General features: G+C 44.0%; 1 protein-coding gene and 1 long non-coding RNA gene across 2 annotated transcripts in view; one reads left to right on the forward strand and one right to left on the reverse strand.

Moving 5' to 3' along the window:
- LOC125965553 (uncharacterized) overlaps positions 1-22,307 on the forward strand; it is a 943,317-nt gene extending 921,010 nt beyond the window's left edge. Inside the window, exon 2 of the long non-coding RNA XR_007479582.1 lies at positions 22,152-22,307. This is a non-coding gene — a long non-coding RNA (uncharacterized LOC125965553). The remainder of the gene's footprint in view (positions 1-22,151) is intronic.
- On the reverse strand, positions 10,230-17,461 carry EDN1 (endothelin 1). The gene is made up of 5 exons (XM_004273563.3): positions 16,744-17,461; positions 15,025-15,193; positions 13,556-13,714; positions 13,286-13,399; positions 10,230-11,474 (listed from the first exon to the last, which is right to left on the reverse strand). The coding sequence occupies exons 1-5, from the start codon at positions 16,805-16,807 to the stop codon at positions 11,372-11,374; spliced, it is 609 nt and encodes a 202-aa protein (XP_004273611.1). The 5' UTR covers positions 16,808-17,461; the 3' UTR covers positions 10,230-11,371.
- Positions 22,308-22,894: the final 587 nt, after the last annotated feature.

The following is a 22,894-nucleotide window of genomic DNA, read 5'->3' on the forward strand; positions in this document are numbered from 1 at the left end:
GTAAACAGTTGATGGTTTATAGAGATCTTGTCTCTGCTGGGTGAACGGTAATGGGGAATTTGACTTGTTAGTCTCTTCTTATTATCTAATTTGAGCTCAGATCAACTAAGAATTTCAAGCCAACCAGGAAGTAAATATCCGGACTAGGGAGTTTTTTATTCTGGGTTTATGCTTGACCTATGGCTGAAATTTTAGAATTGAAACTATAAGCTTTCTCTGTGTGAGTGTCTGTATGTTTATGTCTGTAAATTAGAAAGGCTTTTGCCTTTCATTGTTTGAGTATATAATATTTTCTTATCTCCTGGTGATATTAATAAACTGATTAGAAAATCTCTTAAATTAAAGGAGCTCTAGTCTGATTGGCTTAGAGATAAATAAGTACTTCTATAAACTGAATATTCCTTAAATTCTCAGAAATTAAGAAAATCGAATCTCTAATACTTTCCATGTGAAAACAGTGGTATTTTTATAGAAACTAACTCAGAAATACTTTAAGAATATAAGTTAACATAATTTAGGTAAACAATACTAGTTTAATAATTTTAGTTTAATAAAAACAGCTATGTTTTCTCTGATTTATCCGTGTTAAATATCAGTGTTAAATAAGCATAGATTTTTATTCTACTTGTATATGTTATTCCTAAACTTACACAGATTTACTGAATGAATAAGCTAGCATAACTTCTAGTATATGTTTAAGACCATGACAAATGTAAATTTGTGGTTAACCCACTTGAATCATTACTTTGAAATTTTTTTATGTTTTACATTATGTCAGCTTGAAGATAATTTGCAAGATATTTAGTAAATTTAAACCTTTAACTGATGCTAAATTGAGTTAATGAGTGGATCTTCATTAGATGTCTGGATCATTATAATTTTGCCTCTTATTTGTATGTGGTACAAAGATGGTCATATGTATGTATGTATATATGTACGTATGTATTCCCAGAGGGCTTCTGGAAATACACCAAGATTTGCTTTCATCTTTGTAAAAGGAAAGGTGCTAGAAATAATTAGATATATTTGATATGTTACTATTGATGAGTTAGCACATCAGAAGAGACACTTAGTTGTCCCCGGATAAAATGTGCATGGATGAAATGTTATAAACATTTGAGAAATTGTGTGCAATGTGAGAAGTTCCTAGAGAACTGTCAGTTCCATAACTGTCCATGATATGTTTCTTTCTTTTTTTTTTTTTTTTTTTTGGCACGCGGGCCTCTCACTGTTGTGGCCTCTCCCGTTGCGGAGCACAGGCTCCGGACGTGCAGGCTCAGCGGCCGTGGCTCACGGGCCCAGCCGCTCCGCGGCGTGTGGGATCTTCCCGGACCGGGGCACGAACCCGCGTCCCCTGCATTGGCAAGCGGACTCTCAACCACTGCGCCACCAGGGAAGCCTGTGATATGTTTCTATTTATGAGTCCTAGTGCTGCTCTGCCTAATATTATTTAACAGCTTATAGTGCTATTGGTCATAATTTCAATTTTTTTAAATATTAAGTTGTCACAATTTCACTTATTTAATTTGCACCTGGCATCTTCCAGGCCAGTGATTTTCATTTGGGATTCCCATCACTTACCTATGGAGTTCTATGGAGTTCTATCTTTCTATATAGATGTTTAGGACTTGCAGAATCTCTTTACTTGATATTCTTGATATATCCTTGTATGTTCTAACTATATGCTGGATATACTATATTCATGATTTATTGTGTCAGGATCATTACAATTACATCTGAAGAATTTTTTTCTCTGCAAAGATAATATTCATCTATTTTTATAAATTAGATGTAATATCCACTCTTCTTTGAAAATAGGGGTAATCAGTATGTTTATAATTATTTTGTCCAGAACTTTTTGGGCTGACTTTATTACCTTGTTTTTTATGCCACATTAACAACCAAATGTCTTTGTCAGTTGCATTATTTTGTAATGAACCATCATCAGATCTTTCACTATTAAAATGAGCAGTAATAAGTTAACCACAGCCATTTAAAGTCTGTTGTCATCTTCAAGTAGGTTTTTGTTTGTTTTATTATTTAGTCTATAAATAATTGTTTGTTTGTTTTACTGTTTGTTTGTTTTATTATTTAGTCCTATAGGAAAGGACTATGTCAAGTACTTTTGGGCACAGAGTTCCAATGGCACTGCTTAAACAGCTTTGAGATCATACCTGTGGAGTGAGTCAGGATTTCTAGACTCTAGTTGAGAAACAGATGGGTTATGACACTGCTAACTCCAGACTGAGCAGAATAAGATTTAATTACATAACACTGAATGAGCTGATGAGGAAAGACGGTGTTGTTTGTTTGGAATACGGCTGTTCTAATACTCTACTTTCTGGATATATAAGGAAGCCTTTTCTTTTTCCTCTTAAGCTATCTATATAGCTCATGGTAATTGAGTAGAGACGGCTTTTGTAAACTGAAGTGAAACATTTATACATGATATTTTATTTTCCTTGCCTGACTCTTCCAGTATTCAGAAAATCTTGTTAGTATTTTTATTCCCATGGCAATGTACGTGCATAGGTTCAATAAGAATCTCTCCTTCTTGTTATTATGACATAATTTAAATCATGAAGTATGCAACCAGGACCTTGTCTGCAGTGTCATATTTGAGAATGATGCTCATTTAATCAGATATGACCAGATACTTTTAAGGAATTAAGGCTGGCTTTATTTATTTATACCTTGTGGTATTCACAAGGTCCTCATGGGTGAATAGGTCTGATGGCTTATAGATTCCCAGCCTCACAGGTGAGTAAGAAAGGTCTCTTCCTGGCAGACCCAGTAATCGTAGGGTATTTGGGAGACTTCAACAAGAGACAAATTTGCCCAAATTCATAGCTATTCCAGGTAAAATCTGGTAGCAAGTTCTTGGCTTGACTCCTTGGCTTCTAAAGGCTTTTATAAAAGTTCAATCTGAAATTCCTATGAAACATTCCAGAAAGCAAACTTAATATTGTCTGTGTGGTACATCACTATTCTTGCTGTGCCTGTCTAAATAACTGTGCCAAATTTAATGAGACTAGCCTTATTTTGCCACCAAGAATAATGTTTCTTTGAGATTATCTTTCATCAAAAGTATGGTGGGGCTTCCCTGGTGGCACAGTGGTTGAGAGTCCGCCTGCCGATGCAGGGGACACGGGTTTGTGCCCCAGTCTGGGAGGATCCCACATGCCGCGGAGCGGCTGGGCCTGTGAGCCATGGCCGCTGAGCCTGCGCGTCCGGAGCCTGTGCTCCGCAACGGGAGAGGCCACAACAGTGAGAGGCCCGCGTACCGCACACACACACAAAAAAAGTGTGGTGACTGTAGAGGGAAATTATTTGTTTCAATAGAAAATGGTTATATAGCACAACCTTCCAGGTTATCAGATTCTAGCCCTGCTCATTGTCTTTGAACTAGTTTGGATCTCTTTTCAAATTGTCTCTATCTTGTCTGTTGGATAGATAATGGACTTGCTCCCCAACTCTGGAAAAATCGGTTTGGGTATCCATTTGTAAATGGGACTGACTCTTGTTACTTTCCCAAATTGTCAATCCTTATCAGATTTTCAATCCTTCCAGTTTCCTTCAAGGTCTAACTATAATCTTTCAAACTCATGTTTTCAATTTTTCTCCCTGCTGCCTGTCTCTGTGTCACTGAGAACTAAAACCAGATTACCCTGGGTCCCTATGGGACTCCTGGTTGCCTGGCCCTTTTCCCTAGGATTTGCAGAAGCCCTGTGAGCTAAAGCGCAATGGCTTGATACGTACTTTGAAGGACTGACCACCATAGAAGACCATTCATGGGTCTGATTTCTCCCGGAAAAGGCACTGACTGGACCATTCGGCAAGCCTAGTGGAATTCTAGGGTCAGGTATACCCTGTAGACAGCATGACCCAAAGCACCAACATCCTAGCTCAAGAGCTCCAAGAAGCTCACTTAGCAGTACTGCATAACTGGAAGATGTTCCTCCACTGACCTCCTGGAATCCACTGGGCTGGTTCCCCTTCAGGCTCAATTCCTGGCTCTTTATTTTAATACAATCTTTAACATTTCTAATTCTCAACATGTGAAAGGACATTTATGACCATGTGACAAACAGTGAGAGAATAGCAGAGCACTTGAACTATACAATAAATTCTACATTTGGTTAAATACAGAGACTTCTAGTGGGATCGTTTCCTCTTATTAGCCACAAGTTTCGATAAATTTTCTAAATTTAGTTGAAATCTATTCAAATTGATTTCTTTTTATTTTTAAAGGCATGTCCCCAAATTTCAATCCAGTTGATGCCACTTGAAATTAAGAGATTTTAGTCCCATTTGCTGTTGTTATGCTCTCTAAGGATTTTCAATATCATTGAGTTAATTACCCTTTCTGGGTTTTAGCAGCATAATTTAGCAGAAAATATCAATGTCACTTAGGAAAATGAAAGTTTTATTCTCTTTCTTGTGGTTGTGATGCTTGACGATTTTCAGTATCATTGAATTAATGATCCTTTCTGAATTGTAGTAAGATAAATTACCTCTTGATGAGATAGATAGCATGTTAGGCTACATTCTTCTGATCAAGTCCTCTGTAGACGAAGCATGTTATTGAGACTCTTCTATACTTTTGATTGAGTTATAAATCTCTCGGGCACTTTCTTGCTTAGGTAAGGGTCAAGGCCCATCCTCACAGTATCTTCCCAAGAACACATCACACTTCCTGTCTTCACCCCCACGCAGAATAGATCACTGTCACTTTTACACCATCATAGGACTTGTTCCTATCCCACAGTGTAGGCTTTATCGCTGTATTCTTCTTAGGCACAAAGCATAGTGAACTAGTTTATCTGGGTCATACGAAGCTCTGTCTTTAATTAGCTGCCTGACCTTGGGAAAGTTACTACTTAATCTGTCCCTGAGTTTCCTCATCCATAAAACAGGGCAAATAAAAGTACCTACCTCACAGGGTGATAGTTAAGGAGGAAATGAGTTGATCCCTGCAAACCTCTCAAGAGTATCTGGCATACAGTAAGCACTGCATAAATGTTAGCTGGTAACATATTTGCTTCCTGTGTTATGATGGGCCCCATGAGGTCCAGGGACATTTATTGTTCAATCCCTCTAAGCTCCAGACCCCCATATCACATTTTACTTGGATGAACAAAGCATATCAAATGCATTATATCCATATTGAAATATTGACAGAAGATGGGACAGTGACACCTGGGGTTGCTTCAAAGTCATCCAGGAAGGGAGGACAGAGTGTCGGTAGAGGTGAAACTGTATCAGTCAAACATTGACAACTGTTAACCCTGTATGATGGGTATACTGGGTTTATTATACTCTTCTCTCAAACGTTAGCTATGTTTGAAGATATTCGTAATAAAGAATTAAGAACTTAGAAATCATCGTACCTCTTTCTAACCTTTCTTTCAATCTGGTCCTTCTCCTTGCTCACTGTCAGTAGGTAACATTTTTTGTTCTATAAGCTGAGAATGGCAATGGGAGACTTTTTGAGAAGGGAATCTATAACATCATTTATTTTTAAGTTCTTTCTAGCTGTGCATTTATGGAAATTATGATTGAAGCACTTGGGGAAGGTTATTATGATGATGGTGATATGCAGGGTGAACTGGAGTACAAAGAGATAGAAAGACTCACCCAGTTGGGACAATTACCACTAAAGTGGAGCTTGAATAAAGGAATATTTTACCTATGCAAACTCTCTAAAGAGATCCCTGTAGACGGGTCTTATAAATCTTCTGTAGTCTAGTCTCATTATCACCTTTGCCCCTCTCTTACTGAATGAACCCTGTAACCCATCTGTACATTTATTAATTCATTGATATATTATGCCTGAAATTCCACACTCAAGGCTGGAGGCCCTAGAAAAGGTGAAAGTTCTCTGTCCTCGCCTGGTCTGCAGATAAAGAGATATAGACATTGAGTCTGCTTAAACAGAGCCAAGGTCCAGGTCACCTCTAAGAGATCAAAGTGGGTCTGAAATTCTGACCTCCTTCAAGGCTTCTCCTGTTCTAAGGTGACCATATGTCCCAGTTTGCCCATGACAGTCTGTGGTCGTTGTTAAGAGCATCACCAATCACTATCCAAAGTGTCCCCATTTTAATGAGAAATTATCTGGCCACCCTTTCAGGGTCCAAAGTTAATCTAAGAGGCAAAGACTCAGCCTTACAAGTAGCTCCTTCATGTGAATCCTAGAGCAGATCTAAGACCCTAGCAAGTTCTGGTCTGAGGCAGACCCCAGTGTAGGCCACAGTGTTGTCCTTCTAAAAACCTCCAAGGAGACGAAGAATACCTTAGAGTATTTCCACTTCTACCAAAGGAGGTCAGTGTATGAGTGAGGGGGGCATGGAGAGTGAGAGGATGATACAGAGGGATGAAAATGCAGCAAGACAACAAAGGTCTAAGGACAGAAAGATGTGGGGCTAAACTTCAGCAGGTGTGAAGACCTGCGGGCCCACTCAGTGAACGTCAGGAAGATAGCTGACCAAGAGTTTTGATACTTCCAAGTCTGATGTGCACAGGTTCATGTACCAGTGAGACTATATTAGTTTTTTTTTTAATTTTATTTTATATTGGAGTAGAGCTGATTTACAATGTTGTGTTAGTTTCAGGTGTACAGCAAGGTGATTCAGGTATACATATAAATGTGTCTCTTCTTTTTCAAATTCTTTTCCCATTTAGGTTATTACAGAATACTGAGCAGACTTCCCCATATTATATAGCAGGTGCTTGTTGGTTATCTATTTTACATATAGCAGCATGTACATGTCAATCCCAAACTCCCAATCTATCCCTCCCCCCACACCCTTACCCATGGTAACCAGAAGTTCATTCTCTGTATGTTTCTGTTTTGTAAATAAATTCATTTGTATCATTTTTTTTTAGATTCTACGTATGATATTTGTCTTTCTCTGTCTGACTTACTTCACTTAGTGTGACCATCTCCAGGTCCAACCATGTTGCTGCAAATAGCTTTCTTTCGGTCTTTTTAATGGCTGAGTAATATTCCATTATATATATGTAACGCTTCTTTATCCATTCATCTGTCGATGGACGTTTAGGTTGCTCCCATGTCTTGGCTCTTGTTGAAATGCTTTCATAATGGCTGATAACTAGCTGTAGAAGCAAGAAATCTGGACATTCCATGCTGGCTGCCCATGCCTTCTCAGACGGCTGGACCTTCCCACAGTCGAACACCTGGAGGTTTAACATCTGGTCTAGCTGGGGACCACCAGGAACCTGGTGGCCTGGGGACCACAGAACCACCCCCCGGCTCTGCCCCTATCAGTGCCCACGCCATGCCAGTGATGGCTGTTGTTAATTTCACCCGTGGATATTTCCACAGCAGTTTAGGGTGGAGGCCTGGAAGGATTCAGAATATGAAAGAGAAAAATAAGCTGCAGAAACACAGAAGACTCTGAACCCGCAAAACTGCATGTCAGGTTCCCGATGTGCTGCCTCGCAAGAGCACGCTGCCTGTCGGGCTTGGCACACGTCACTTCCATCAGTCGGTGACCCCCAAGGCTGAGGCCCTTCTCTCTTCATTATCCAATGGCACCAGCCCTAGATCTTTCTCTGATTACCACCCGGGATTTGAGGAAACGCTATTGCCTCTGCCATCGCATTCATCACTGCAATTTCTTCCCGTGTGTTAGATCTGTTTCCAGAAGGAGTTGTCAATGAAGCACTCATGGCACCAGATTTGGAGGCTGGCATTGTAAATTATAGTAATTTTTCTGCCAACTGTGTATTGGCATCATGAGGATGATATAATAAACAAATATTTTACAACTAAAATGTTTGTGACCGGGGCTCGGGGGCACATTGATATTCCTGAGAGAGTAATAAAAAGGACAGCTCTGGCAACTGTCATCTGTGAGGCTGGAAGGCAAAGCTTTTGTGAAGAGCGATTTTGCTTTACCACCTAGAACCCTCTAATGAGGTTGGCTTGGGTGTCTGTTTCCACTGACCTCTGGGTGCCTCTGAGTGAAACAGCCGTGCTCAAGGGTTCAGGCTCCAGAGATGCTACAGCTTGCTGTGTGACCTTAGGTAAGTCACTTCCCTCTCTGGGCCGTGGCTTTCTCCCCTGGAAAGACCAAAGATTGCTCTTTCTTTCCTGAGGGAACCCCTGCTTAATGTAATACCTGGAGTTATGAGAACTCTACTTAGTTTCTTTGTCTAATACCCTGAGTATTTCAGAGAAGCACAGGCAGGATAAAAGCCAATCCTTTCCATCACAAAAGAAGCCAATCCCTGGAGTGAAAATGACCTACCCCTGGAGTGGGTACCTCTCCCTTCACCAAGGTTCACCTCTCCCCATCCAGGAGCCTTGGGCCCTTGGATCCCTGAGATCAGAGCTCTGCCTGTTCGTTAGTGTGTAGAGAGAAATCTGTTCTAAGTGGGCTTCCAGAAACCATGCTTTTACTGGAAGAGCAGCAGAAAGTATGACAGACCAGGCCATCAATTCACCCCTCGAGCTGGCACGATCCTTGAGTAATAGTCAATCTTTCCTACATACTCCAAAAATATTTATTTCCTATGAAGCTTCCAACGTATTTTACTACTGACCCTCATGCCCTAGGAGCGCTGCTCCACACTTTTTACTTTTCTTGCCGGTTACTGAGGCAGAAAGCACCGGGGAAGAGGATTTAAACGTCTGAATAATAAAAAATATTCTTAAAAAAGAAAAGAAAAGGAAAATCTCATCACCGTTGCTTGCCCTGTTTTACATTTTCTCAGTGGCTTCTTCCCATGCCAACTCCCTCTTAAATATACTAGATTCATGTCTTCCAAGCTCAGATCTTCACTCTTTGCTGTCACCTCCACTTCTTCCTGCCATCTCAGGCTAGCTCTTGGAGTTTTAGAGACATTCCTCCCCTTTTTCATTTAATGGATGAGGAAATTCATGATGCCAGGGGATGGAATGGTTGCTCACAATTAACAGGGGCTAAGTTCAGGCCAAGTCCCTTGTCAATGTGGACAAAACTTCACCCTCCTCTTGAGAACCGCACACTGAGAAACAGTTTGCTAGATGAAATGAGTTTTATAAGCAATTGCCCAAAGACACTGGACTGTCTCCTAAAACCAAAAAAGTGAAAGATGAAAAGCAATGCCAGTAAAGATAGAAACTCTGCCCAGGACACTGGCTGTGCGCACCTGAGGACTGTTACTTAACATCCTTCAGATGTGTCGCTGTTTGGACAACAGTGACCCCTGTGAGCTACTATTTGAGGAATGCCAGGCATTCTTTCAAACACTGTAAGAGAAAGGCGGTGAAGATTCTCAGAAGCTGATCAAACTTCATGGGCTTCTGTTGGTAACAACCGTTGGCAGCACTATTCTCCCCAACGCGTTGGCAGGTCAGCCAAGGCCAAGTAGGGAGGAGGGAGGTGCCGAGATGCAGGAGGCCCAGAAGCAGCATTTGGGATCTCTGGCTCCAAGGGCACGTGTCCAGTCCTACCCTACCATGAAAGAGAGAAGGTGCTTGGTGTTCCTCAATAAACACACTTCTTTTTTTTTTTTTCCTGCGGTACGCGGGCCTCTCACTGTTGTGGCCTCTCCCGTTCCGGAGCACAGGCTCCGGACGCGCAGGCTCAGCGGCCATGGCTCACGGGCCCAGCCGCTCCGCGGCATGTGGGATCTTCCCAGACCGGGGCACGAACCCGTGTCCCCTGCATTGGCAGGCGGACTCTCAACCACTGCGCCACCAGGGAAGCCCAGTAAACACACTTCTTAATCTGAGCAAATAAAAAGCCAGTGGGAGCCCTCACTTGCTGTGAGAAGGCCATTTTCTCAAAGCAACTCTGGTGTGGAATGTGTATAATTAGGTACCTTTGGGGAGGTCGCCTTGCCATTGCTTCCTTCAGTCTATTAACATGGAGAAAGCACCTCTCACCACATCATCAGCTTAAACTGTTGGATCCCGTCTAATAGCCAAAGCATAGCTAATGGATCAAGTCCCTGGAGAGTTTGCAGGTGAAGGGGAAGCAGAGGCGGCTATGCAGGGAAAGACAGAGGTGTGAAAGCTGGGTTTTTGTTTTGTTTTTAGCTTAATGCAATCTAAAGGCAACTTTTAAGATATAAATCAAATTCTTGTTTTCATTAGCCATGATTCTTTTCCTTCTAATTGTCACCTTTCCAAGAAACCATCTTTAATCATCCCCCTACCTAATTCTTACCACTTTGGCCCACTTCTCAGAAATTTCAGAAATGATTCAAAGTCAATACAGTAGGGAAAAAAAATATTTATTTTCTAAAGTCATTACCTTGACAGGCAAAACAAAGCATTTTCTCAATTTCATTCAGAAATACATTAAAAAAAAATACATAGACCAATATGGCCTGCCCAAACATATATTTAACATGGTAAATATAAGGAATAAATTGTTTGAATATAAATATCTATAAAAAAATAAGTACATCAAAATGTAATCCAACCTCTTCCATGAGCCAGTTACATAAAGGAAAACAATTTGACAGCTTTAAATCACCACAATGTTTACCCTTCAGTGTCTCTCCTAAACAATCCTATACCATTGTGTTTCCAAAAATCAAGGTAAGGGAATCTGCTGATTCAATTGATCTTTCTTTTCTTATGGAACAGAGCTAGTAGATTACCCTGAAAATGTTATATCTACTGTTGACACATTAGACAGACTTCCATGAGGCTAGGGCTTAGTGTGGGGATTTTAGAGAGGGAAGAGTTTGGGGAAGCAATAATTAAAGGTGGGGAAATACTTTGCCAGAGTGCAATATAGGTGAGGTAGACTCATATGCATGAAACTCATCCTGATTTACAGTAGTAACAGTTTCTTTCAATTTTGCATTTTATGAATTTAAAAAAACAAAGTCTCTCTCTTTTTTTTTTTTTTAACTCGAGTGTTTGTCCTTAGAGTGTTTTCAATTTGTGCATTCCCTAGAAAAATCTTTGCAGGGACTTTGGAGTTTCTCCCTGAAATGTGCCAGGCGCCTGAGTGAGACACAAACACTCCCTTCGGAACCTCTTCGGGGACGTGGACGCCGCCCGCAAGTGGAATCTCCTCTCCTCCTCCCTCTAAGAAGGAGGTCACCCTAATTTGCAGGTCACTGCATCTCTCTGCCTTCTTTGCATAGCCCGCTGTCACCCCAAAGGAGGAGAGAAACGAAAGCAGTTCCCACTGATGGAAGCAAATGAAGACGGGCTGGGGGACTCCTTAACCTTTCCTGGAATGTTTGCACCCAGGGCGCTGGTCCTGTGCTAGTCTGGAACGAGAAGTGGTCTAAGCAGGGAGGATGCATTTGCTCTGATCCCAGCCACATGGAGAGAGCGCAGAGTCAGGCCCAGGGCTCTTGGTGGATGAGAAGGCTTCAGACAGGCCCCAACAACCTGCCATCAGTGTGTTCGGTTGTAGGTCACTTTCTTATCTCTGTAGAGCTTGGCTTTCAGCTTGGCAACATGAAAAGACGTTTTGATGCTGTTACTGATGGCTTCCAACCTATTAAAACCAGACAAGAGAAAACGATGTTATTATTTTTTTTTCTACAAAAATCATTCCTAGGCAAAAGAGACATCTAAAATTAGAATCTGGTAAAAACAAATCTAAATCTGGATCCTGAACTTTCACCCCCAACCAAAACCACATGTTACCCTGCTAACCTCAAGTGAAAATAAACTACCTCTTATGCCTAGAATGGCAGTGGGTGGGGCGGTGAGCAGGGAGAATAAGGGTGATATGGTCATATCTAAAGGGAATTGGGTATTAAATACAATTTTAAAGTACAATTTTTAAGGTCAACTAGAGATCTTCTCTTTCCTTCTTTAGCCCTGTCCCAAGCACTATCCCAACCCCTGTGGGATCGTATGGAGAGACTCATTCGGCAGAGGTTTCAAATAGCCAGGAGTGTCTTCTTAAACACATAAGAAATTGAAGGGGGCTTCGTGGGAAAGAAATTCAAAGAGAGGAGACCTACAGGCAGGCCCAAAACAATATTCTACGGCAAGTAAAGAAAATTTGTTTTTGCAGGTTTCATGTTTTCTGTTTCTAGGAGAAAGAAAAAGGGAAGGACTGTAACATTGATTTAATAGTTGATGTAATGGAAGCTAATAGAAAAAAAAAAAGATTTCCAAGTCAGTCCAGAAACGGTGATTTATGTAATCTTGCGATCTGAAGGCGCACTAGTGGCCTGAAGTTATAAATATGGAAACTTCAACAGCACATGGGAAGTGCTGAGGATGGCCCCGCATCAGCAGTAAACAACTCAGAAGTCATTCATGACTGCCAGGCCTGTGCTCGTAATACTTGGATCCTAGGACTTCTTGCCACTGGATTTCCGGGAAAAGTTGCCACTGACCATGATAGGGAAATGTAGAATATGGGGCGGATCTGAAAGCAGGATTCCTCCCTGCAGCTTGTGAATTCCAAAATGTTTAGGATTTGGAAGACTTATCACTCTAAAACTGCTCAGGGGGCTTCCCTGGTGGCGCAGTGGTTGAGAGTCTGCCTGCAGATGCAGGGGACACGGGTTCGTGCCCCGGTCCGGGAAGATCCCACATGCCGCGGAGCGGCTGGGCCCGTGAGCCATGGCCGCTGAGCCTGCGTGTCCAGAGCCTGTGCTCCGCAACGGGAGAGGCCACAACAGTGAGAGGCCCACATAACGCAAAAAAAAAAAAAAAAAAAAAAAAAAAAAACTGCTCAGAGCAATCCTATGGTATTACTAATCCAGATCCCAGCTCATGATTAAAAAATGAGAAAGCTTTTGGGAATGACATTGGGTCTCCACCAAATGCATTTCCCTATTTAAAAAGTAAATAAACCTGAAAAAATGGCATGCTCTAACTCTTACCAACCCTGACTTTATTTTCCCTTTGGCCATTTGAATAACTGCTGTGTTTTGAAGAATTTGATTATATGTGACACTTTAATTAAAAAAAATAAAAAACTCTCCCTGAAAGGATTTTTAATTTCTCAGGGAAAGCTGTAAATATATTGACTCAGAGAGGCAAAAACTAGATGTGACCAAATGACAAAGGTGTCTCTAGATAGATTTTGTTTGGAAAATCTACCTTTAGGATGAGTGGTGTGTGTGCTAGAAATCACCAAAGTGTACAGAGGGCAGCAGCCTGCATTCAAGGCCTTCAAGACAACATTTGAGAGGGATTCCTTTGCTCTCTTCAATCTAGAGAACACAAAGATTCCCCTTTTCTTTGTTACTGTCCTCTGGGCCTTTCTCCCATCAAGGCAAGAATGACTAGGAGAGTAGACCATTCATAGGTGACGGGGACCAGCTGCTCTTAGGAGCCTCTTACCTTCTTATTTTTCTTCCCTCCACCAGCTGCTGATGAAGACACTTCTCTCCAAGCTTGGAACAGTCTTTCCCTTTCTTTTGTTTATTCCAGCCTTTCTCCATGGTGTCTTGGTCCCTGTTAAGATACACATAGGGAGAACATTTCAGCAATAGGAACTTCAGTTGTTCTCAATGCCTCTGTTAATCTCTTTTAAACAAGAAGACAGCATCATAAGAGGAAGACGGTCAGGAAGGCATAAAACTGAAGGAAAACAAAGGTGTTTCTACTCACCTGAGTTCTTTTCCTGCTTGGCAAAAATTCCAGCACTTCTTGTCTTTTTGGCTAGCACATTGGCATCTCTTCCTGTGGTCTGTTGCCTTTGTAGGAAAGAAATCCTTTAAGGATCGCTTGGTCCTAGAGGGGCTTCCGAGTCCATATGGAACAATGTGCCTATCATGGAGAGAGAGGAACAAAAGTTATGAGCATAACTGATCGTCTCCAGAGGTTGCATTCTTTGGGGCAAGCTCCTAAGGAGCTCACACCACAGGATTTGGCAGCGAAACTCAGAAGAGTCAAATGTTGCTAACAGTCAGGGTGGCATGCCGGTCAACGGCCTCAAGTGTGTGGACCCACCCAGGAGAAAATCAGTTTTTCTAAGTCAATGAAATTCCATGTCAACTCTCAACACAGCAGCCTTGTCTTTTGGCCGAAATTATGACATCTCTGCTTTGGTATCTGTTTCATATTTTCTTCCTTTTTCTGACTCTCTACTTAGTTAACAGGTCTTGGGGGTGGGGGTGGGGGACTTCCATGCAAAACCATGACTCACAAGATTTCGAAAACCGATTTTCAATTCAAGTGATACATGATAATGCTAAAAGGGCCCCCTGAGGAGGCTGGGGGGGACACACTACTGCGTGCATGGTTCACGCCAGGTTTGCACACCTCCTGTGATTTGGTGATTATCATACAACTGTAGAGGGACTCCTCATCAGAAGGCTCTCCAGTAATTTCCAGGGTGTCCATTGTGATTCTCGCCTAAAGAATAAAGTCCTCCCCTTGGAAGTATCACCTTACTAAGTATGAGGCTCGCTGTGGTTTTTGTTTCGTTTGATTTTGTTTGCATTTCAGTCATCCCTCACCATAACGGGACACCGCAGGCACAATCAATGTATTTTTGTTTAGGATTCCTTCTGATGGGTGAACTACTTTTCAGGGGGAGATGGGGGAAACTGCTTTCTTCGCTCGGGAGGCAGAAGGGAACTCTAAGGACCGCGTTTCTATTGCTGTGTTGAAATAGGCTTTTCCAAAGCAGGGAGTCGGGACACCCAAGTTCTAGGTCTCGCTCTACCATAAATTCATCCTGGCAAGTGACTTCAACGTTTCGGGTCTTAGTTTTTCTATAATTAAGATAAAGACATTAGACTATAACTCTCTATAATCCTTTCTGCCTCTTCAGTCTATGCCCTTCCATGAGAAGCACAGGTTGGACCAAGCCACGTATGACCTCAGCAACGTTTTCCCTAAACCCAGGCAGATCCCAATGGAAAACATTCTCCCCGGAGGCCCAACACAGAGTTTCTCCCCCGAGACGTGTGGTAGCCTCCTGAGGGGCATTTTCCCCACTGGGGCACTTTCCTGGGGTCAGAAATGCTACCTTCAGAGTCCAAACCCAAAAGTAACGAGAGTGACTGGGCTCCAGTCTCCCGTGAAGCTGGAAGGGAGGAAGCCTGGAGTAACGATGCCCTCTAGAGACTCACTCTGGAGTGTTGACCCAAATGATGTCCAGGTGGCAGAAGTAGACGCACTCTTTATCCATCAGGGAAGAGCAGGAACAGCGCTTGGCCCGGCGGGGCCTCCAGGGCGCACTGGGAGAGGGCTTCTCCCCTCCGCTCTCGGCTCCTGTGCTGAGCTCGGCACCCAGGACCGCTGGGGAGACAAAGAGCAGGTCAGTGGGCGGCGTCTCCCCCAAGGCCCAAAGGCACACTGGTCACAGCGGCGATGCCACATCTAGCAGAGCAGATAAAAGCAGATGAAGCACCCAGCCAGCCTCCAGCAAGAAACACAGAGCAAAAAGGACTCTATTATTTTCCCTCCTTAACATGACTTCACCTTTATCGCCACTGGCTTATCCAGCTTCAGAGAGATTATACAAGTGCAGGGGAAACAACCACCTGAAAAAGGACTTACCAGCCCCTTGAAGCAGCCTTCAAGGAAATGCTTAGAAATACTGCCTGTTAGACATTTGGGTTGCCTTCTGCATGGAACTTAGCACAACCTACAGTGGCTTAAAATTGGCTGATGACCAAAAACCTGAAACTAAGTAAATCATGACTCAGAGCCACTTCCTCATGCGGGATGACCTTCCATTTAGGGCAGTACCCACCACTTCACACCTTGTGTAAGGTCGGGAGTAGCCCAGATGAGACACACCTCTTGAACTTAGGTGGAGGTCCAGAGCTTCGGGGAGGTGATTGGAGAGAGAGAAGAGAAATCAGCTCTACAATAAAACCACTGACCTAAGGGAAAACTGAGCAGCAGCTCCGGGGACCCAGGCAAGGTTCTGTGGGTTTTGAATTCTGAATCCCCGGAGCAGGATGGTGTGGGCGGGATCTGCCGTCTCCCGTTCCCCACGGCAGCATGCTTCCTCTTACTGACAAGTTAGCCACGCAGCTTATCTGCCTAATTTTGTACATTTCAAATGATCAGACACATTCCAGGATTTTCATTCCCTTGACATCCTTTCTCTTCAGTCAGGGTCATGAAAAGACAAAAAAGTGCGCTGACCCTAAAAGAGGGAAACGGGCAGATGCACGCATGCTATCTAAATCCTTCAGCAGCCAAGATTTATCCTAACTTCCCTCCCAAGACAGGTGAATAAAACTGGAAATAGAGCCCACACTGTTCCGAGTGCCAAAAACTTGCCAAAAGAAATCTAAAGTCAACAATGACAATTTTAAAGAAAACATCTGCTTCACCCTGAAACCGCCTGGGGGTGGTTTTCACCAGGCTGTTCTGCAGGTGACTTTACTGCTCATACATTGCTTGAATGACTTGAATAAAATTCCTTGGCTTCAAGCTGAAATGTTTAAATATTTCACACATTAACACACTATTAAAGCAGTATTTGAACAAGATATAAATTCCTATATGTCCTATTACCTGTATGAACACATATATTGCAAACATACATTTAGCTAAATTACATCTCGCTTTAATTGAGTCATATTTTTAAAAGCCAAGGAAATACACTAGGCAATAATAATAATGTTATTTTAATGCTAGAGGAGCAATGGTCTTCAACAGAGGATTTTTTTTTTCCACTAGAAAATTTAAGCACCTTTGAGCAATAATTCCCCTACACTTGCTATCTGAGCGGCAGTCATAAAAAGAAATGGGGGAAAACACAGAAGCAAGAAAAGCATTAAGGTGGAAAAGAAGACGGCAGCATTCAGGGATTTACAAGTCAACGTGCCTACCTGCTTCTGGAGCTCCTTGGAAAGCCACAAACAGCAGAGCGAAAATCATGGGGAAATAATCCATTCTGGAAAAAAAGGGATCAAAATCCTTCCCCACTGCGAACTAAACCCGAAGGTGGGGGGGGGGGGAAACGCAGAAAAATCAGCTTCAGTTCCTTCCGAGCGCTTCGGGTTCTTCGGATCTCAAAGTGATCCTTCAGCCCGAATGCTCTTTAATGGGGAGAAAAAAGAAGCGTCTGCCAGGAGAGAAGGCAGTGGGAGCGGTCCGAGGACGCACGCGGTGGCGGCCGTGGCGCACGGTGACCCGGGGACCCTGGCGGCGCTGGTCCCAGCGCAGAGGCAGAAGCGCGTCTGACCTGGACAGCTCTCGGCCGGCTTTTTATACTGAACCCCTATAGAGCGGGGGTAAACAGCTCCAATTTTATTCCAGCCCCAGACAATGTTATTGTGTCATTAGTCACCACCAGGCAACGTGCAGCCGGAGATAAGGCCGGGCTCTAAAGGAAATCACTGCTAACTTCAGAGGCAGACGCCCGCCGTCTGACAATTCGGGGCAGGGCTAAGAAAAAGAAAATACCCATTGGAGACCTTTGGTAAACCTGCCCGTGCAGCGCTGCCGTCTGCTTCCCCTTTGCAAGCTGCCAGCCCCGGAGTTCAAGCATCAGAAGAGGGACTCCAGAAAAGTCATACCATTGGTATGAAAAGTATGAGCTACAGTTTAAATAGATTGTATTGTTGTGTGCGGGGGAATTTTTTTTTAATTGTTGTTCGCTTCATTTGCCTTTTATGTCTCTCCGATTTCTTAGTGCTGATCAGTCCAGGGGACGCTCTCGCTCTTTACTTACGCCTCCCCCCGCCCCCGACTCGGGGTCAGATCATTTTGGCAGATAGATGGACGCACTTTGCTCTTTCTTCCAGCCCCCGCCCACCAAGGCTGTTCGGCTCAAGTTCTTTGCGTCCACAGTGGGAAAGATAGGAGAGGGGTTGGCAAGAAAAGGAAGTTTAAAAAAAAAAAGGATCCTTTTAGGCACATACCCAGTCCTTTCAGGATTGCTGATTAGAAGCCCCCATCAGCTTTTCTTTTTGCGCCCACCCTCTTCCCGTCCCCGGATCCCCCCATTTGCCGGGGCACCAATCTAAAGAAATAGCGAGAGAGGAACGCCAGAGGGAGACGAAGAGCTACCGGGGCTGATGTTTGAGGGAAAAAACCACAGCCTTGGCTTCCAAATAACAGAAGGAAACGCAGCCACCTGAGGTGGGAGCCTAGAAAGGGAAGAATGACACCTGACGCGGAAAGCGCGGTTGCCCCTCGGAATATTCCATTTACTCCCTACATCGGGACAGCTTTTCTGGATCTTTGTTTTCCTTTGGCTTTTTCTTGTAAGTCGAAGGGGTGTTCTTGCAGAGGGTTAAGTATTGGGAAGGAGGAAATGCCCGCCCTGAATAAGGGAGCAGACCATACCTCGCCTTTAATAACGTGCTTATGTTTTCAAAGCAATTTCCTGTCTATGTAAGCACGAAATACGCCTTGAGGTCCTCACAGGGCAGTCACTGCGGAGGAAACAGCATGCTGCAATGTGTACAGCAGAACATGAATGTAAGACATCTGGCTTTTTCAATTAGCCTCATTTGTCAAGTGGGAAAGCTGGGGTCCCCAGAATTTCCCTGCTCCATCGAAGTTCTCGGTGTGCCTGAGTAAGGCCCATGGGACAAAGGTAGAGAATCTTCCCTGTACACGAAAAAGGTGTGTCTACGTCTAGCTCCTAGGGACACCATCAAATAGATGCTGCTTCCATTTCCTCACCTTGTTTTACTCTAATCCACCCACCCACACCCACCCACACAAACACGCACACGCAGGGATTCAAATGCAGACTCATTTGCAGTTCTCAAGAGGGTCCCACAGAACCATTTCCTCCTCCTCTCTGTTTATTCTTCACCCCTAGAATCAGAAGGACAGATTTTATCCCAACACCTAAGCCGTGGACCTGGGCACACTTGGTCTGCCTGGACATCCCTCAAAGTCACAGCTGGGGGGACAGTAGCAGTAGCAGATCCGTAATGAGATCTGTCCCCTAAAGCAGCCACTGCAGCCAGAGTGGAGATGGGGGGAGGCAGGGACCCTCCCCCCCACATCCACACCCAGAGAGGCCTCCCCCGCGTCCCCAGGGGTCTGCTTGGGCCCTCGGCCCCTCCTCTATATGCTTGCCTCAGCCCAGCCCCAGGGGCCGGGGAGGGCACAGCTCCCCCTGGACTCAGTGGCAGCCAGCAGGGAGCCAGCTCTGCTGGCCTCAGCCCTGGCCAGTGCGTTCCGACTTCTTCCCATCCGCAGAACACAGGAGAGCAGAAGAGAGCTGATATCACATTCACAGGATCCAAGCTTCCCCCAGGGAGGGAGAGGTGGCCTGGGAAATATGTCTTGGCCGGGGTCCCACCCCCACGCCCCCAACTCTTTTTTTTTTTAACCTCCTGGAAACTTTAACAAAACACTGGCCACAGTCAGGACCAACCTGTCCTCAGCTCCTCCCTGGAAACTACTGCCCGGTCCCTCCCAGTCCCTCCAGGTCCAGCCTGGGCCACCCTCTGGCAGGTAGGGAAGCCCATCTCTCGACGCCACACCCAACTCGCTGAGGTTGCCCAGACAGGTGCCAGCAGCGCCCAGCGATCAGGTGGAGAAGCGAAGCAAAATGAAACTGCCCACAAGCCTTCCCACAGCCCACCCGCCCTCCTCTCCTGTGAACTATTTGAATGACAAATAAATACAAAACGTGGGCAGCAGTGATCCGCCTGACCCATCACCCCGGGTCTTCTGCTCAAGTCAATGCACAGGATTTCAGATCCGGGAGGGTTGCATTGTTCCAAGGCCCATCTTGCCCCCATCTCTTTGAATCGTGAGTTTCCAAGACGCACCCTCACGTGGGTGTGCATGTGTGCGTTTCCATTTTTCTTTGTGTGTCTTGGGGCAATGGTGGTATCTGCCTTCCCTGTCTGTCCATCTCTCCACTTCCAGCTCTTGCAGCAGCCTCTTTTCTTCCTAGAGGAGGAAGGGGGGGGCCTTTCTCTGCAGAGAAGGCAGCTATCCTACTGCCAGGCAGCTGCCCAACAAAACAGTTTGCCAAGAAGCAAGAGCGGGAGGGAGGAAGAACCCCAACAGACCAGTTTTACAAGTTAGATGCTGCCGCTGCTGCTCTGCCTGAAGCCTTGCTGGGGAGCGTGGAGGAGACGAGAAGGTTAAAGTTGCTGGACAAAGTAATAAAAGTGGAGAGCCCAGGCTTCCCTGGTGGCGCAGTGGTTGGGAGTCCGCCTGCCGATGCAGGGGACGCGGGTTCGTGCCCTGGTCCGGGAAGATCCCACATGCCGCGGAGCGGCTGGGCCCGTGAGCCATGGCCGCTGAGCCTGCGCGTCCGGAGCCTGTGCTCCGCAACGGGAGAGGCCACGGCGGTGAGAGGCACGCGTACAGCAAAAAAAAAAGAAGTGGAGATCCCACCTTCATCACCAACCCCCAGCCCAGCCCTCCAGGACCTAGCAGGGGAAAGGCTCTCTGCAGGCACAGTCCGCCTCAGAGAGGAAAGGGAAGGGAAGAGAAGGGAGAGAAGAGGTAAAGAAGATGGCCTTTTTCCCCAATAGAACAGTCTTCTGTTGCTGTTCTTGCTTTTAATGTTACACTTGAATACTGGAAACTATTTGATAAAATATTTTTTATGTGTTTCTTTCTGTATCATCTCTTGCTGTGTATTAATAGATAGCTATAAATAAAACACCCTGGGCCCCAAGTACAGATACTACACAGTAGCAAAGTGTGCTGTTTTTAGCACTCCTCAGCTTTGCTGTCTCTCAACTTCTGCGTAAAACAATTTGCAACTTTGCCCAGCCAATAAATCTGGGGCGAGATGTGGCAATGAGCTCAGCAAAAAGAACAGCCGTTAGGTTGCTTGATGAGAGAGAGCACAAGGCATAAAGAGCTGGCTTAGTGTGGGGTCGGTGAAGCTGTCCAGGCCACTAGCTCGATCATATATTGTTGACTGTTTTACATTCCGACTTTGCATAGCACTGTTGTGAAAGACTGCGTAATACAGACATTACCCCATGACATATTACACACCTCCAGGAGTCATGAACAAACACAGCTTCTCCCTGTGTCCAAAATCGAGTGGTATTTAGCACAGGAAACAGGGTGCTGCTCAGCAGAGATTCATCCCATGTATCTAAAAGCATAGAACTTAAGAGTTCGTCGATAGGTCAATGGATAAAGAAAATGTGGTGTATATATGTACACCACATGGAATACTTCTCAGCCATAAACGAAAACGTGGATGGACCTAGAGGGTATCGTGCTAAGTGAAATAAGTCAAACAGAGAAAGAAAATACCGTATGATTTCACTTATATGTGAAATCTAAAAAACCCGAAACAAACCAACAAAAATAACAAAACAAAAACAGACTTGTCGATGCAGAGTCCAAACTGGTAGTTGCCAGAGGGGAGAGGGTAGGGGGCTAAGTGAAATAGGTGAGGGAGATTAAGAGGTACACGCTTCCAGTTATGAAATAAATAAGTCATGGGGAGGTAATGTACAGCGTAGGGAATATAGGTAATAATAACTTTTGTGATAACTTTGTATGCTGACAGATTATCACTAGGCTCGTCATGATACTCACTTTGTAATGTATAAAATTATCAAATCACTATGTTGGACGCCTGAAGCTAATATAATATTGTAAGTCAATTACACGTCAATAAAAAAGAAAAAAGTATGTAACATATGCAACTTTGCTTCCCCAACACTTTCATCCATAAGACGATGACAGATAGCAGCTGTTTAGCTTAAAAGAATATGTCCAATTCTCTAACCTAGCGTTTCCCAAACCTCAGTCATCCATAAACCTCTTTCACAACTTTTGCCATATTGGTGTGCCACCCATATATTTTTACTGAATATTTTTCTTTCAACTGACTTACTTCTTTTACTTGAATAGTTTTAAGGAAAGTTTCTATTGCTTCTATCCTAAGCAGTTATATATATGGAATCATGGTCTGTATGGTTAAATCATATACATTTTATATGGTTAAATAAGGCACCTGAAATCATGGTTTAATACATGTTAGAATAAACGTCATTATTGTGTGCTCCTTAAGCTATTAGAAATAAAAAGTGTTCTGCCATGTACTGTCACCTGATATACCAACACCAGCACGCTTACCACTCCTGGGGAACACCATTCCTTCCAATCTGATGTCTTATGTCTTATTATGTTAAGAATTAAGCCCTGGTTTAATTCCACTCTCTGACCTCTACCTTCAAGATAATCTCCAAATATTCTACATCAAAACTCTCATATGGGGCTTCCCTGGTGGCGCAGTGGTTGAGAGTCCGCCTGCCGATGCAGGGGACACGGGTTCGTGCCCAAGTCTGGGAAGATCCCACATGCCGCGGAGCGGCTGGGCCCGTGAGCCATGGCCACTGAGCCTGCGCGTCCGGAGCCTGTGCTCCGCAACAGGAGAGGCCACAACAGTGAGAAGCCTGCGTACCGCAAAAAACAAACAAACAAACAAAAACAAAACAAACCTCTCATATGGATGCATTCCAAAGAAACAGAAGTTCTGGCATCCAGAATCCAGAAAAACAAGGAGTTCACATCCAAAAAGTTCCTAGTTCATACTTCCCCTTGGTTTGTCACTTCAATGTTTTGGTAGTTGCCTTTTATCTTATTTTGATCCTCTATCCCGAATTTAAATATCCTCTCTGAGTGTTTACACACACACACCCCCCACATGTGAACCTATAGATTGAAATGAGATAGTAGTTGTAATATTTCACACATCAGGGACACCAGAAAAATGCAACGGCCAGTAGCTGCCTCCTCATGTTTTCCTCTTTAATTTTAATTCTATGTCATTCATGATATGTTGGAACTGAAGAGATTCTGGTGCAGGAGTTAAAAAATAAGACTCCTTGGAGGTGAGTGGAATAGAGTCAAGTGATTTCATTAAACCTAATTTATGTAGTCATTCTAGACAAGCTTTCCTTCCACATGTTTGAATGGGATAGTAAAAGGAAATAATTCTGGAAGGCAGATGCCATATAAATAAGATGGCTACCTTCATGTTTTCTTAAGCAAACTGCATGTGTGTGACATTCAGGGCGGTGACTG

Source organism: Orcinus orca, chromosome 10, assembly GCF_937001465.1.
Source record: "Orcinus orca chromosome 10, mOrcOrc1.1, whole genome shotgun sequence".
Lineage (NCBI taxonomy): Eukaryota > Metazoa > Chordata > Mammalia > Artiodactyla > Delphinidae > Orcinus > Orcinus orca.